Source organism: Strongylocentrotus purpuratus, unplaced genomic scaffold (genome assembly GCF_000002235.5).
Source record: "Strongylocentrotus purpuratus isolate Spur 01 unplaced genomic scaffold, Spur_5.0 spur5_scaffold_17, whole genome shotgun sequence".
Taxonomy (NCBI): Eukaryota; Metazoa; Echinodermata; class Echinoidea; order Camarodonta; family Strongylocentrotidae; genus Strongylocentrotus; species Strongylocentrotus purpuratus.
The window spans coordinates 17,538,734-17,554,890 of NW_022145602.1; the positions used below are offsets into that span (position 1 = coordinate 17,538,734).

At 38.2% G+C, this 16,157-nt stretch overlaps 1 protein-coding gene across 1 annotated transcript in view; it reads right to left on the reverse strand.

Moving 5' to 3' along the window:
* LOC105439819 (deleted in malignant brain tumors 1 protein-like) overlaps positions 1-11,592 on the reverse strand; it is a 93,848-nt gene extending 82,256 nt beyond the window's left edge. The window contains 11 exon segments of the mRNA XM_030988269.1: positions 277-597; positions 922-1,242; positions 1,565-1,885; positions 2,207-2,527; positions 2,853-2,955; positions 2,958-3,215; positions 4,498-4,616; positions 4,851-4,998; positions 5,446-5,601; positions 6,192-6,367; positions 11,382-11,592. Coding sequence (XP_030844129.1) covers positions 277-597; positions 922-1,242; positions 1,565-1,885; positions 2,207-2,527; positions 2,853-2,955; positions 2,958-3,215; positions 4,498-4,616; positions 4,851-4,998; positions 5,446-5,601; positions 6,192-6,367; positions 11,382-11,451 — 2,314 coding nt within the window. The 5' untranslated portion in view covers positions 11,452-11,592.
* Between the last annotated feature and the right edge of the window lie 4,565 nt (positions 11,593-16,157).

Below are 16,157 nucleotides of genomic sequence, written 5' to 3' on the forward strand. Positions count from 1 at the left end.
AAAAAAAATTATAATTAAGATAATCATTGCAACTTTCGATTGTTTCCTATGAATGATGTATTTTCATAATCATCACTGTTAAGAACGAACACATTTATGAAAAATCCAGAACTACCACTTTTACCATGAGTTACTCCATACAGATTTCGTGGAATACTAAGAAATATAACTACCATGTTACTCAACATGTCATATAGAACGTAGGAATTACATTCAAAGTATACTTTGCGAAATCAACCAACTTGACTTTATTAACAATAACTCATCTACACATACCTTCAAGTACCGGACAACGAACTCCAGCATCTTCTGAATGGCCACAGTTATTGACTCCAAGGTCTCGATGCGAGCATTCAAAGAGACTCGATTCGTTTCCAGAGCAATTGACGTCATCAAGGACGATGGTTCCAGTGCCTTGGCCGAATCCAGCCGATGATACAGCTTCAAGAGCACCAGCAAAACCGAGAGATCGACAGACCACGCTGGCATCGTTTGTATCCCAACCATCATCACAAACAGTTCCCCATTCTCCGTTGTAGCTTACCTCTACACGGCCTTCAGAATCCGAGGTGCCTCCCACAAGACGTACCTCACCATCTGTAACAAGAGGAAATTACTTGTTCTTATTGACTTTTATTTCCTTTAAAAAAAAATCATAATTTAGATAATCATTGCAACTTTCGATTGTTTCATATGAATGATGTATTTTCATAATCATCACTGTTAAGAACGAATACGTTTATGAAAAGTCCAGAACTACCACTTTTACCATGAGTTACTTCATACAGATTTCGTGGAATACTTAGAAATATAGCTACCATGTTACTCAACATGTCATATAGAACGTAGGAATTACATTCAAAGTATACTTTGAGAAATCAACCAACTTGACTTTATTAACAATAACTCATCTATACATACCTTCAAGTACCGGACAACGAACTCCAGCATCTTCTGAATGGCCACAGTTATTGACTCCAAGACCTCGATGCGAGCATTCAAAAAGACTCGATTCGTTTCCAGAGCAATTGACGTCATCAAGGACGATGGTTCCAGTGCCTTGGCCGAATCCAGCCGATGATACAGCTTCAAGAGCACCAGCAAAACCGAGAGATCGACAGACCACGCTGGCATCGTTTGTATCCCAACCATCATCACAAACAGTTCCCCATTCTCCGTTGTAGCTCACCTCTACACGGCCTTCAGAATCTGAGGTGCCTCCCACAAGACGTACCTCACCATCTGTAACAAGAGGAAATGATTTGTTCTTATTAATTTTATTTCCTTTAAAAAAAAAATTATAATTAAGATAATCATTGCAACTCCATTGTTTCGTATGAATGATGTATTTTCATAATCATCACTGTTAAGAACGAACACGTTTATGAAAAGTCCAGAACTACCACTTTTACCATGAGTGACTTTATATAGATTTCGTGGAATACTAAGAAATATAACTACCATGTTACTCAACATGTCTTATAGAACGTAGGAATTACATTCAAAGTATACTTTTCGAAATCAACCAACTTGACTTTATTAACAATAACTCATCTATACATACCTTCAAGTACCGGACAACGAACTCCAGCATCTTCTGAATGGCCACAGTTATTGACTCCAAGACCTCGATGCGAGCATTCAAAGAGAATCGATTCGTTTCCAGAGCAATTGACGTCATCAAGGACGATGGTTCCAGTGCCTTGGCCGAATCCAGCCGATGACACAGCTTCAAGAGCACCAGCAAAACCGAGAGATCGACAGACCACGATGGCATCGTTTGTATCCCAACCATCATCACAAACAGTTCCCCATTCTCCGTTGTAGCTGACCTCTACACGGCCTTCAGAAACCGAGGTGCCTCCCACAAGACGTATTTCACCATCTGTAACAAGAGGAAATGATTTGTTTTTATTGACTTTTATTTCCTTGTTTTTAAATTTTAATTCAAATAATCACTGGAACTTTCGATTGTTTTATCTGAATGACATATATTCATAACCTTTATAGTTAATAACGTACATGTGTATGTCAAGTTTAGGACTACCATTTTCACCACAGTTGCTCCACTCAGATTCTCGATGAAATAATAATATCACTATCATGATACTCAACATGTCATATAGAACACAGAAATCACATCAAAAGTTTTACTTTACGAAACTGACCAATATGACTTTTTTAACAATAACTCATTTAAACATACCTTCAAGCACTTGACAACGAACTCCAGCATCTTCTGAATGGCCACAGGTATTGACTCCAAGACCTCGATTCGAGCACTCAAAGAGATTCGATTCTTCTCCAGAGCAATTGACGTCATCAAGGACGATGGTTCCAGTGCCTTGGCCGAATCCAGCCGATGATACAGCTTCAAGAGCACCAGCAAAACCGAGAGATCGACAGACCACGCTGGCATCGTTTATATCCCAACCATCATCACAAACAGTTCCCCATTCTCTGTTGTAGCTGACCTCTACACGGCCTTCATAATCCGAGGTGCCTCCCACAAGACGTACCTCACCATCTGTAACAAGAGGGAATTACTTGTTCTTATTGACTTTTATTTCTTCTTTTTTAAAATTATAATTCAGATAATCATGGCAACTTTCAAGTGTTTTATCTGAATGATGTATATTCATAATCGTTACTGTAAATAACGTACATGTTTATGAAAAGTCCAGAACTACCACTTTTACCACAAGTTACTCCACTCAGATTTTGTGATATACTGGGAATATATAACTATCATGATACTCAATATGACATATAGAACGCAGGAATTACATTCAAAGTTTACTTTGCGGAATCAACCAAAATGACTTTATAAACAATGATTCATTTAAATATACCTCCAAGCACTAGACAACGAACTCCAGCATCTTCTGAATGGCCACAGTTATTGACTCCAAGACCTAGATTCGAGCATTCAAAGAGACTCGATTCTTCTCCAGAGAGCAATTGACGTCATCAAGGACGATGGTTCCAGTGCCTTGGCCGAATCCAGCCGATGATACAGCTTCAAGAGCACCAGCAAAACCGAGAGATCGACAGACCACGCTGGCGTCGTTTGTATCCCAACCATTATCACAAACAGTTCCCCATTCTCCGTTGTAGCTGACCTCCACACGGCCTTCAGAATCCGAGGTGCCTTCCACAAGACGTACTTCACCATGTAACAAGAGGAAATCATTTGTTCTTATTGACTTTTTTTCCTTTTTTACAAATTATAATTCAGATAATCATGGCTACTTTCGATTGTTTTGTCTGAATGATATATATTCATAATCATTACTGTTAAGAACGTCCACGTGTTTGTCAAGTCCAGAACTACCCCTTTTACCACAAGTTACTCCACTCATGATTTCTATTATGATACTCAACATGTCATATAAAATACGGGAATTACGTTCAAAGTTTTCTTTGCGGAATCGACCAAAATGACTTTATATACAAAAGTCCGTGGGCCAAAGGGGGCTACCGTGCACCCCCTCCCCCTATGACCCTACTTCTTGTGTGTCATTTTGTTCATTGGGGTCCATTTTATCGGATAAATCCTTTCTCTGGCATAATGGAAAACTACAGTTCATATCAAAAGTGGGCTCGAACATATGCAGATATGACGTTTGATGCTCACCGTGGATATAAACACAGAGAGCAACAACCAACTTAGATAAGGAAAAGTGAGGGATGTGTAAACAAAAAAGGCCATACATGATGAAAAGAGCTTCCTCGATCCGTTGATGTTGATGACAAGAATGGATTGTATGTTTTCTCTTCCAGTGCCCGCGTTCCAGCTGAGGTTGAGAAAGATGTCATGCATGTAGTTACCACAGGGAAAACCAGAAAGAGATGTTCATCAAAGAGCAATTAGAGAAAAAGAGACATCGTTCTCTGACCCCATCAAGAACCGGAAGCTCAAAACCGTGGCAGAGACCAACGAGAAGTAATAGAGTACAAGCAACAAAGGAACATTGGTTTCCAGCTGACGGTAAAGGCACAAAGTTCTGGCAGCCGACTTGATCTACGGGAAACCATGAATATTCTTTGACCCCCGTTCCTTATTCAATTCAATTCAATTCATTTCATTTATTTTTCCTCTTTGAATTGTTCATATTTACAATGATGGTACATTTTAAAATATTCACATATTCATATACATATACATATAGATCAGTTTGCACAAGACAATACATTAACAAAAATAAACATGAAATTGAAAGGGAAGGAGGGCCGACTAAAAAGCAGAGCTTGTAGGGTGTAAGCCCCCCCCCCCCCCCCCCTGTAAAAGTTATTATTATGAATTATTATTTCGTGAGAAAACTTCTTTGCTAAGACAGATAAATTTAAGGGCCTACACTAGCTCCTGAAGGATGTAGAGAACTCGCAACCTCCACCTATACTGACAAGACCTTGTTAGTGGAAGATGGTAATGCTATGTTCTACTACCTAAAAGAGATGCCTGCAAACTTCCACAATTGTTGCATCAAAATTCACAATATAGTGTCGTCCAAATGCGATGTCATCTTCAGCAAAGTCATACAAGCCAGAATCTGTGAAGTCACGTTGAGTGAATGATTCAATCCCAATGAAGCCGAGCAAAAACGACAAACCACCTGAGCGCTCTGGAGATTCCAAGAATCCGCGCATAGAAGCCCCCTGCTTGAACCATCATCTATGAGAACGAGACCTCCTCCCGGTGCATTACCATGAAGTAAAGAGATGATCAGTCCTGCTTCCAGATTTTCTATGGTTAAGATTGAAGAATTTTTTATATTCCCAAAGTTAATTCATCTGACCCATAACACCCTTATAACGATGGTGGAGTAGTTTTAATGTGAAACAACAACCTCGTACTGGTCCTTCTCCATATAGTTCAATACGTAGCATAGGCGCGGCATGATATCTGATTGGTAGCAGACGTACATACTGGCATACTTTAACCGAGGGCAATGTGTTATACACCACCGTGTTAGCGTCCGTATTGCCCACGAAGACCTTAAAGAAATCCAAAGAACATGCAATACTATTTCAACATATCTCATAACAAACAAATGAATCTGAATTTCTTTTAATCTCTACATAAAACAACAATGTACACAATGGGTCGCTGGGAAGGGGTATATACGAGGACGTGACATCGATTTATTCTTACTTAATGATAATAATTTGTTTACAACATACATACATACATATAAAGATATATTCATATAGAGGGGAAAAAGAAGGTAGGGCAGAGGCAGTAAGAAAGAGAGAACATTTGAAGTCCTGGGACAGAAATACTAAATAAAAGCATAATATCTTTTTCTTTTCATTACTACTTGTCATTAATTATTGTATAAACCATTGACAAAATTGTTATATTTGGATGCAATTTTTCTTGCTCGTTTGTTTGATGCTTTGTTTTGTTTCTTACTTCTTAGGATACAGGAAATTGACACCTACCTTATCGGCTACGGGCTCGCTGAGGGCGTCTTGTACTATATCGAACGTAATACCGTCTATGCTGCATGCTACCTTAAAGCTTGTAACCCATTGGTTAATGTTTTGACGACCTTGTATTGCAACTCCAGTGATGCGATAAGTAGTAGACAGGTCAACCTTGGAAAGACGAATAATAACATACACCTTTTCCCAATATATTGAAATGAACTTGTAACATTAGGACAAAAGCAAATAATCATTATATAATTTTAATCGGCATTCTGTTTTAATTCCTATTCCTAGAGGTTTTTGTCTGCCAATAAGCCTTTTCGTAAATACTATCTGCGCATGGGCAGATAAAGGTAATTTCTGATAAAATTGTAAAACCCACCGACAGGAATACATGCTCATGTTCTGAATCATTAGGGACTTTTAGATTTGCACGAAGACAATGTGGATTGCTACAGTCGAAGTCCTTTTAATACACTGCCTTGAATGGACGTCACACGTATCAGTCCACGCAAATCTAAAAGTCCCTATTATTCATGTGTGCACCTACGGTACATTCTATGATACAAGAGGGCAAACAAAAGCTTTTCATGAAGCACATACATGACTTGGCATTGATTATTCTAAAATACCCAAAGTGGGACTTCTCCATGAGTAAAACATCTGTGGATATTTGGGGTCATTTGACCCATGTGCTAACTACGAAAGGCTTATTAATATGTATCGGGAGACGAGAGAGAAAGGCGGACCGATCTTACCTGGATCCATTGTTGAGTGCTAGTAATACCTCCAAACCAGGCTGTACCTGTGTTCAGGCGTGCTCTCTCGGGGCCTAATCCCGGATGTACATAAGATGCTGTCAGGCTTGAATCCGGGATGGCTCCACTTTCCATACCCAGAGGAACCCCGGGAGGAGGAACATTCTGCAACGCTCCTGTTGGTAGAATTTGATATTAATTTTAAATTGTAGTTGTTTCAGAGAATGCGCAGATAGTTAACAAAAATATCACGGCCTCCCGTTATACGCCAGACTTCTTAAAGGTAAAACAAAGTTTTGGAATGGGGTCATGAATTTGGTTCAAATGAACATATTGGAAGCATATGCGATTTTACAATATTTTGTAATCGTTGTCGCAGTTGAAATCGAGTCTAAAGTTGTGAAATTTTAGATAATAAACTCTTTATGTTGTAAAGCTCCCTCTTGAGGCCAAGATAGTAATTAAGCTATAAAACAATGTTTCTTGACTAGAATCGACCGATTAGCTATTCCCGTTTGGAAATTATATATCACAACTACATATTCTGAGATTTTCATGGTCGCAGCTACCATTGTACGGCCGTAGTCGCTATTCAAAATTTACCGGGAGCACCGGTAAATTTTTATATTCAATTTTTCTCGAAAGCAGAAGTGTTTTAGGGACTAAATTGTCTAGTGCGTATGATACATCGACATGGGCATCCAAATATATCAAAATTGTAAAGAATCACTATCCACCCAATTTTCAAAATTCCCAAAACTTTGTATTACCTTTAAAAAACCTCTCAATGTGGCAGAGGACAAAGTATGTATAGTCTTATCCACAACTACATGACGTCGTTGTAACTTGCTTGCAACGCAAACGCTCATGAAATTTGCTTAAAGAGTCCACTTTTCCACAATATCTAAATGAGTTCATTGATTTTCTTGTATGAAAGCTGACCAAACTTGAAGGGAGAATCTCTTTATAAACGTTGACGTACTTAACTCAGATATGACTTGGATGTACATTTATCTGAGTGATATCCCTCTTACCAAAGCTGTAAGTGAGAGCTGGGATTCCCAAACCAAAACCAGGAGGAAAAATAAAAACATACAGCAAAACACTTAATTCATTTAGGATTAGGTCTCGTCGAGGCTGTGACCAATACGTTTGTGCCCGTTAATATGTATGATCCGATTTTCCTTCCCACATTGGCCATTGCCCCCACAAATGTAATTATTTGCGTTGAAGTTGAACGGAATGAGGAATGGCGAGAACGCGCTGGGTTTTTATAGCTCCCGAGCTTGGACGGGATTGCACACGCTCTAGGAGCGCGTTCGAACGCACTAAGAACGAGATGAGGACGAGTTGAACTGTCTCTGAACGGGGTGGTCGGGTTAAAAACTAGTGGTGAACTAGTTATAATGGGTTTGGACGTATTGGGAACGAGGTGGAACTAGTTAATAATGGGTTTAAACTGACTACGGACTGGCTTGGACTGCATGGAAATGGCAGATTTGCCCGGTCTGAACTTGATATGAACTGACTGTGGACGGGGTACAGACGAGATGGACGTATTGAGGACTGTTTATGAACGAACTAGGATCGTATTATAGACATTATTTACACAATTTGCCCCGTCCTCAACCCATTTTACGATTTTCTAGAACGGTTCCAGAACGTAGTGAGAACTAGTTTGGTGTGATGGTGGCTTTACTTACAAGCATGTCCATGATTTTTTTTTCCGCAGTGGGATTAAACAATCATCATCAAACAAACAAATGATGCATATTTTGTGACATGTGTATAAAGGAGGAAGAAAATGACAAGTGGAGTGTAATACACCCCCCAAAAATGAAATGAGGAAGTGCGATGAATGTAGGAAGCTTGCGTGCTGGGTCCATAAACGATGCCAATATCGTGTGCAGGGTTCATAAACGTTGCCAATATCGTTGTTATCATTTCGTTCATTATGTTCCACGAAGTATAATATTACACCTATATTTAGGTCCCTCGTGATTGATAATGCTACATATAGGAACACTCTCCTTGATCTTTTGAACTCGACACTTCCTCAATCGACGCAGAAGTCAACATTAGCAAGTTTAAAGGGGAATATTAGTAGGCATTACCACATGCATACAAGTTGTTACTAATAATATAACCCATGGTGAAAACTGGTTTCACCATTATCTTTGAAAGTGTACGTAGTGTTATTAATTAATAAAAAATGACATTTTATAATGTTATAAATACAAAATATACAATCCACTTGCTTCAATGAAGAACAAGTTTACCGAGCAAGGCTTTCCCCGCTAAATTTCGCAATGTTTTTTCAGTCCATTTGATGGAACATTCTTTCAGTTTATCGTATGCACCATTTGAAGGTAGAGACTATCATTCAATTAAGCGTCGGAAATTCATTCCGTCTATAGGCACGTGTGCGAAGATTCACTCAAATTCGTCAGGAATGGCTGAAAGGTGATCCCAGGCATTCAGATTCGCGATTTGGCAGTCAATTCTTAATATGATCATTGGAATTAACATGTATGTTGTTTATGTAGACCCCACCTATTTTTGTTTAATTCCCGAAAATCAAATGAATTTTAAATAGGCCCATATTCTTTACCATTGTCCTCACTGGAGAAGCTGTCTGGTGCTACAATGAAATATTAGTACCATTACTATATCGTCATCATCATTATCAGTATTACTACTACTATTATTATTATTATATATCATTATATATTATTACATACAAATAACTATCACTATTATTATTATTATTATTGTCATCGTCATCATTATGGTCAGAATAAAAGGCGATCGCACCCTACATCCTTCACTTGATCGATTGCCTTTTTCCTTCTCCATCGTCCGTTATCTTTCTAGTCAGATTCCCCCCCCCCTCGCTTCAATATACAATCCCACGTTACGCCACTGTCATTTCTCCCCAGCATTCGCATTTATAAGGAACCATTTGCGTTGTTATTCAAGATCCCAGTTGTATGCTTATTAATATCCCTTTCGTCAGACATAACAGTGGAATTGATAATTATATAAACAATACAAGGAAGAGTTCTTAAACGAAAAACTAAAGTTTAATTGGACTGTAAACAAGTTAAAGGAGAAGCAGATATCTTGATGGAAGTAACCAGGATTACTTTTGCTTATCTTGGCGCTCAGATTCATTTCTACCCGTTGTTTTTATAACGGCATAAACGTTTGCAAATTTGATATTATATATCATATACATTTGGAACCTAATTGGAAGGAATTATCAGCATTTGATGTCTAATTAATAGAGCAATTCCCATTGTGCTAATACACTAGTTCTCTTCTTTAAAACCACTTTGAAAAACACCGTTTTTCATTGTTCTTTCATCTTTACTCAGAAAAAGTGTCAGCTATGTATCATCGTATCCGGACACCTACCCCCTACACATCCACCCCCGGATAACCACCCCCAGTCAACTACCCCCTAGGGCAGCCACCCTCTAGGACGACTACCCTCCAAGAAAACTACCTCCGGACAACTACCCCCAAGACAATTACCCCCTAGGACAACTACTCCCTAGGATAACTACCCCGGACAACTACCCCCGGACAACGACCCCCAGACAACAACCCCCTAGTATAGTTGTGCGAGGGTAGTTGTACTAGAGGATGGTTGTCGTAGGGGGTAGTTGTCCTAGAGGATGGTTGTCGTAGGGGGTAGTTGTCCTAGAGGATTGTTGTCGTAGGGGTAGTTATATGGGGTGGTTGTCCGGTAGTAGTTGACCGGGGTCAGTTGTCTGGGGGTGTCCTAGAACCGTGTATCATATGACCAATAATACAACCATGATCAAAGCTGTAACAAAAACTGGGTTAACAGTCATTTTTTATAATATTATTACAAGACATTTTCTTCCAAACCTGCTTTTCAAAGTTGAGTTTTACACTTTCGAATTATCTCTTTTTCATCTGTCTCCCTTGTCACACCCCCCCCCCCCAACTTCTCTCTCTCTCTCTCTCTCTCTTTCACTCACTGTCTCACACACACACACACACACACTCTCTCTCTCTCTCTCTCTTTATCTCTTGCTTACTCTATCTCTATCTTTTCCATCCTCCTCCTCAATTTATCAATCTCTTTTCCTCTCTCCATCTTGTTCTGAACATCAAACTCGATTCTTTTATTTCGGTTCTAGAGGGCTCTACTATTTCTATTGTCAAATCTGACTGACATGAGCGCTATACAAGAACCCACTATTATTATCATACAACTTGATCCAAATCTGTATTTTCTCTGCGACCCCAAACACTACATTGGTGTCAGTTATGAAATTCCTTATATCACGAGTATGTTTGTATCATAGCGCCTGTACAGAAATACACAAAGGCACTCTTTAAAAACACTATTTTTTTTTTGTAAGTTCAATCCCAAGTGAGTTCCATGCAGCTTTTTCTAAATAGACCTGGGGGCTCATCCGAAATGTCATTGCTATTCATTACTTTCAATAAATTGTTTAAAAAGGGCAATTTTCCTGGTGATCTTGCGAACGACAATCCAGCTTCCTTGGATATTTCAAGGACAAAATGCTATAAAATCATAAACAAAGAAACGTGTGTGACGACGTGACAAGATCCCCATTATTGAAATAGTTGGGTGTTTGAAGAATAAAATCCAGGATTTCATAAGATCACAATTTCTCAAATCTACGGTGTGGACCCATAACTACTATTCAGGAGCATGCTTAAAATCTCGAATAAGTGGTTTACCGTTTAAGTCTAAACTGAGGTCGATATTTTAGTAATCTTTGTGTGTGCTACAGAGTAAAAACTCCGTTGAATCAATGCACAGAAATGATATCATTGGTAGGTCCACCGTTGAAGTATCTTTTGTAACTATAGTCGAGTCTCACAGCGGGGTAACAACCACTCAAAGAAAAGAGGCCACTGTGTAGATCAGTATAAATTATAGAAAATATTTTTTAAATATAAACAAATTACACATCAGAAAATAAGTTCCGAGGTATAACTGATCATTAGTTGACAACTTTCCTTTTCACATTCTCATAGTTCCTTGGCACGCAAATAATGTCTATAAATATTATGTAGGCTTCAAACTTGCATTTGAAGAATATCATGCAATGAAAAACAGTGTTACTTTGAAATGAGCAAGCAATCACGAGCTGCTTCTGAACCCGCAGTTATCGATTTACTTACCCCTTTGGCATAGACAAAGCGACAGAAATAAAATACGGCCTACATAGAAATGTTCGACTTGAATCATCATTTGTTCTGCCTTTCAATTCGAACAACAATCAATGATGAAATAAAGCGACAGTAAAGATGACAGTAAGAATGACAATCCAACAAAGTTCGCATCAGTGGACGACAAAAGTAGAACGAGATGCATTCGATTAGCCAGATTGTTGGGAAGTGGAAGTGAAAAAACATAGTCCTGACATGCGTATTCATCGTCGCTAATAATGAGGAAGAGTGTTATTCATGGGGAAATCCCTCCAGCTATATTGGCCTTCAATTTCCAAACAATGCTGGGCTATTCTCGGTCGGTTCACTCTAGGGGCGTCGATAGACCATTTGACTTAGTTGGGGCGGACCAAAGGTTCAGATTTAAGCGGCCCAGCCATTAACCCCCCCCCCTAGTTTGCATAGCTATGTTATGGGATGTCTTGATGTGACAACAATTGCAACCCAAAAGGAGAGCGCTGGGAGAAAATTAGGAAAAAGGAAAAAGAACGTGACTCAATAATGAAATAGATTGCTCGAAAATGCTCTTCAAATTGCTACACATGTATTAGGTGAATCAGTAATGTGGGAACAACATTTTTAAGTCTTAAATAAAATCTGTTATAAGAGGTGTATAACACGATTATCGAAAATGCTAAAGGGTGATGTGATTAGGTCTGCGTCATTGATGCAGTGTGCAGCAAAAAAGAAAAGAAATATGGTAAACAGAGGCAGTGACCGTTTCATTTTACAACCGGGTGCCACAGAGAGAAAAGTTTAGTTAAATTAAAGATATATTATGGAATAACGTTAACATAATGAAAATAAAGTATCAGAGAGACCGCAAATTGCCCGGATATTTTTTCATTTGGGGGTATTTTGACGAGGAAAATAACATTTCAGAGATAATAAAGTGCCTTTTTCCGCCCTCGCAAAATTTAGAAACGGGATAGTTTCAGGCTGCGAGGTCCATGAATATCCCCCCCCCCAAAAAAAAAAAAAAAAAAAAAATCATGATGATATTACAATGTTCGGGCACCTTCCTGCTCGAAGGTCGTCATGGCTCGGGCAGCATATAACCCTATTTATTGTATCAAAATCAGAATAAATTTGGCCCAGTCTTGGTAAAGTAACAAGCACTGTGCACAAAATATGTATATGTGACTATACACAAATGGTGTCGGGGCTACTAACCTTGATTTCCTAATCTTTCTATGCTCATTACTCAGCCAGTATACATTTTCTAACAAAATTGTTTGGCAAATGACATTAATTTGTAATCTTGAACATTCAGTGTAAGTTCGTTTGATTCTGTGAGAATTCAATTTTTTTTTTAACAGAACTCATCTTTATCTTTAATGTGTTGGTAACATTATAACAATTGTTTACTTGTGAGCTTAACAATAATGATGATATTTTTTTTTCAGTTGTGGTTGTTACATTAAAAAAAAAATGTTGTAAGAATTGACAGTGGGTATTGGACAATATTTGGTGCAGCAGAGAGGGAGTGAGTTATTAAATATAGAGTTAAAATTTAGATTAAAAAGAACAAAGAACTGAGCCCAAGTTTGATGATTAAATTTTGATTCAAAATGAATAAAGAAAAACGAGAAATATGCACCCGTATACACGACGTATAAATATATTTTATATAATTCAAAATAATCTAGATAATTTACTGCTGAATGTGCCTGCACTGAGTTTAACTCTAACCAGAACCCCTTCAAAATCTGTATCTGCCGCTCTTCCACAAGCTCTTCTGAGGGTTCATTTATTTTCCGAATATTCGTACATCGATAAATGGTAGACCCTATACATTTCATCAATGTACTATACATTATCATTTATCTTATTTGTCATCATTATTATCATTATTGTGATTATTATCATTGTTATCATTGTTGTTATTATTATTATCAATATAGTTATTAATATCATTATGATTGTTAGTATTATTATCATCATCATTATTATCACCATCGTCATAAGAATCAACATCTTCATCATTCTCCTTTTTTAAATTGTATTCGGCCGGATCTTTTTTATGGATGTTATACAGCACATAAATTGTTTTGTCATCACACTTTCACACGTTTTCGGTGGTATACACCAACACAATGAAAGGAAGTGGGTACACAGTTCAAAAAAACATTTCCCTTGAATAATGGCAAAATTTCAGTTGCAGCCAACGTGATCGACAATATCGGCATCATAAGCCTTTTGAAAAGATTTCCGAGGTTACATGGACCGACAACCCATGAGACTGACATACAGTGGCGTACGCAGGATTTTTTCAAGGGGGGGGGGGGGTTTCAACATTTTGAAATCGGGCCGAAAAATTCGCAACGACTCAGCCAGCCGCTGCATAAGCGGGGGAGGGGGGGGGGGGGTAAGATGACACTTTTTTTTTTTTTTTTTTTTTGGTCCCCAAAAAATCGCAATGACTCAGCCAGCCGCTGAATAAGCGGGGGGGGGGGGGGTAAGAGGACACTTTGATAATTTGACATTTTCTACGTTGGGGGGTAAGGTCATCTTTTTTAGGTCAGCCATGGGCATAATTTTTTTTTGTATAATTAAAAAAAACAAAAAACAAAGGGGGGGTTTAGGGGGGTTTTCTTAAAAATACACACATAAAAATACCAAAGGAGGGGGTTTAACCCCCTAAACCCCCCTGCGTACGCGCCTGCTGACATATCAGTCTCCATTGCCTTCTGACAAATTTTCCGAGGCCGGAACTTTGTGGGTTCACAAGCTATTGGTGAACCCGGATATCCCTAAAATTTCATTTTCCTTTTTGAGTTTATCGTTATTACTGATCCAAATATAAATTGTGTGAGAATAGGACGACGTGGCCAAGAGTCCAAGGAAGAAAGGAAAACATCGGGTTTGTCAAAGCACTCTTGGCATCGAAACCCCTGTGCAGGAAATAGATAAAAGTATTTGGTACTTCCACAGGGAAGCAATACAATTTTAACCATGCTTAGTTCTACTTACTAGAAGAAAAGTGCAGACATTGACACTTGACAATAACCTTCATGAAATTATGATATAGTGTTGTCGTTGCTTATGTACATAATTATGAGGGTCAGATATTAATAGACAGTTATGTATACTTTTTGTTTACCATCTTTACCCTCTCCTAGCGCTATAGTTCTCCTTAGAACTATATGCTAAGAAAGATAACAACAGTCCTTTTCAGGACTACACACCCCCAGAAAGATTACCGAGTCAGAGTCCTTTTCAGGACTCCTCAACTCTCTCTCTCTCACATGGTGCACCCGCAAACCTACTGTATAGGCTATATAATATTTATAAAAAACATAATATGACTATTCCTTGCAATGAACGATCCATTTTTAGCGCAATGCGCTAATATGCATTGTTGTAAATACTTACTTTCTTGCACTTGCAATTTATATTCCCTACTTGAAGAAATAAAATTAAAACTTGTCACAGTGAATAAGTAAGCTATCAAGGATTTCATTTCAACTGTTTAAAATCATTATATGTATAAATATATATAACCCTTAATATTACATTAAACTGGAATCATAAAACGGGTATATTACCATAACCCTAACCCTAACCCTGAATTCAAAACAAGATAACTAATTAAACTAATGATTAATGATAGAACCTTTTGTTTCTTGGGAGGTTTTTTATTTTCCTCTGCCTACAAACGTATTAGTAGAATGCGCAGTTCTTTGTACAATCGTTTAACGGACTCGAACTGTCCTGCTAATGACCATGTCTACTTAATGTCTCATTTTTAACTACAGATGTTCTAGGCATGACGCTGTATGGTATATATGTGTATGTATTCAAAGTGCTTTAGAGTTAACATAATTATCATGCATAAAAATACCAGTGCCTTTTTTTATCAATGTCTAACCACTAATTTATCAGGATGTCCTATTTGAGTTCCTCATTCGTCATTTGAAAAGGGGACAATAATTTGTCACTGGTAAAGTGTTCAGACTTCCGTGAATCTTTGAAGGAAATAAACGGAAATTCACATGAAAAACCGGTTCACTACAACTTTCAACTTTCAAACAACAATATGCTAACATTTCAAGTGTGTTAAATACAGCGTGACTCAACAAAAATAAGGAAACCATCCTCCTCCTTCATCCTGCAATATGTCAAGAACCGGTTAAAAGGAAAGAATGAAATTAGGAAACTAAATTAGAGCGATATATAATATATATATCTATATATACATATTATATACATACACAAAACCTATACGCACCCTAAACACTCAGCACACACACACCACACACACACAATTGGATAATTTTTCATTCCTCAAGATTTTCATATATACCTTAAATAAGATATAGTAAAATACATATCGAATAAAGGAGAAGTAATACTCCTACCTACACCAACAAAGATCAAACATTCACGCTTGGATGGGCATATTCATTTATCCGTTAGAAGGTCGGTTTAATAAAATTGCAAAAAGAGCAACATAATCGCTCGGTTGTCTCATTTTCGCTCGCTGGAACCAGGCGCGGATCCAGGATTTCTTAGGGGAGGGGGCCCAACTTTTTTTTTTTTTGCTCCCGAAAATTTGAAAATCGCGCCGGCCGAAAAGCCCCCCCCCCCCCCCCCCCTGGATCCGCCAATGGCTGGAACATTGCCAGCACAAAACCACTGACCTCTACCTCCTGGACCGATCATCGCCCATTCCCATTCACTATACGTTACGTTCTAAAGGCTGTATTGTCTGACCGTTCATGAATA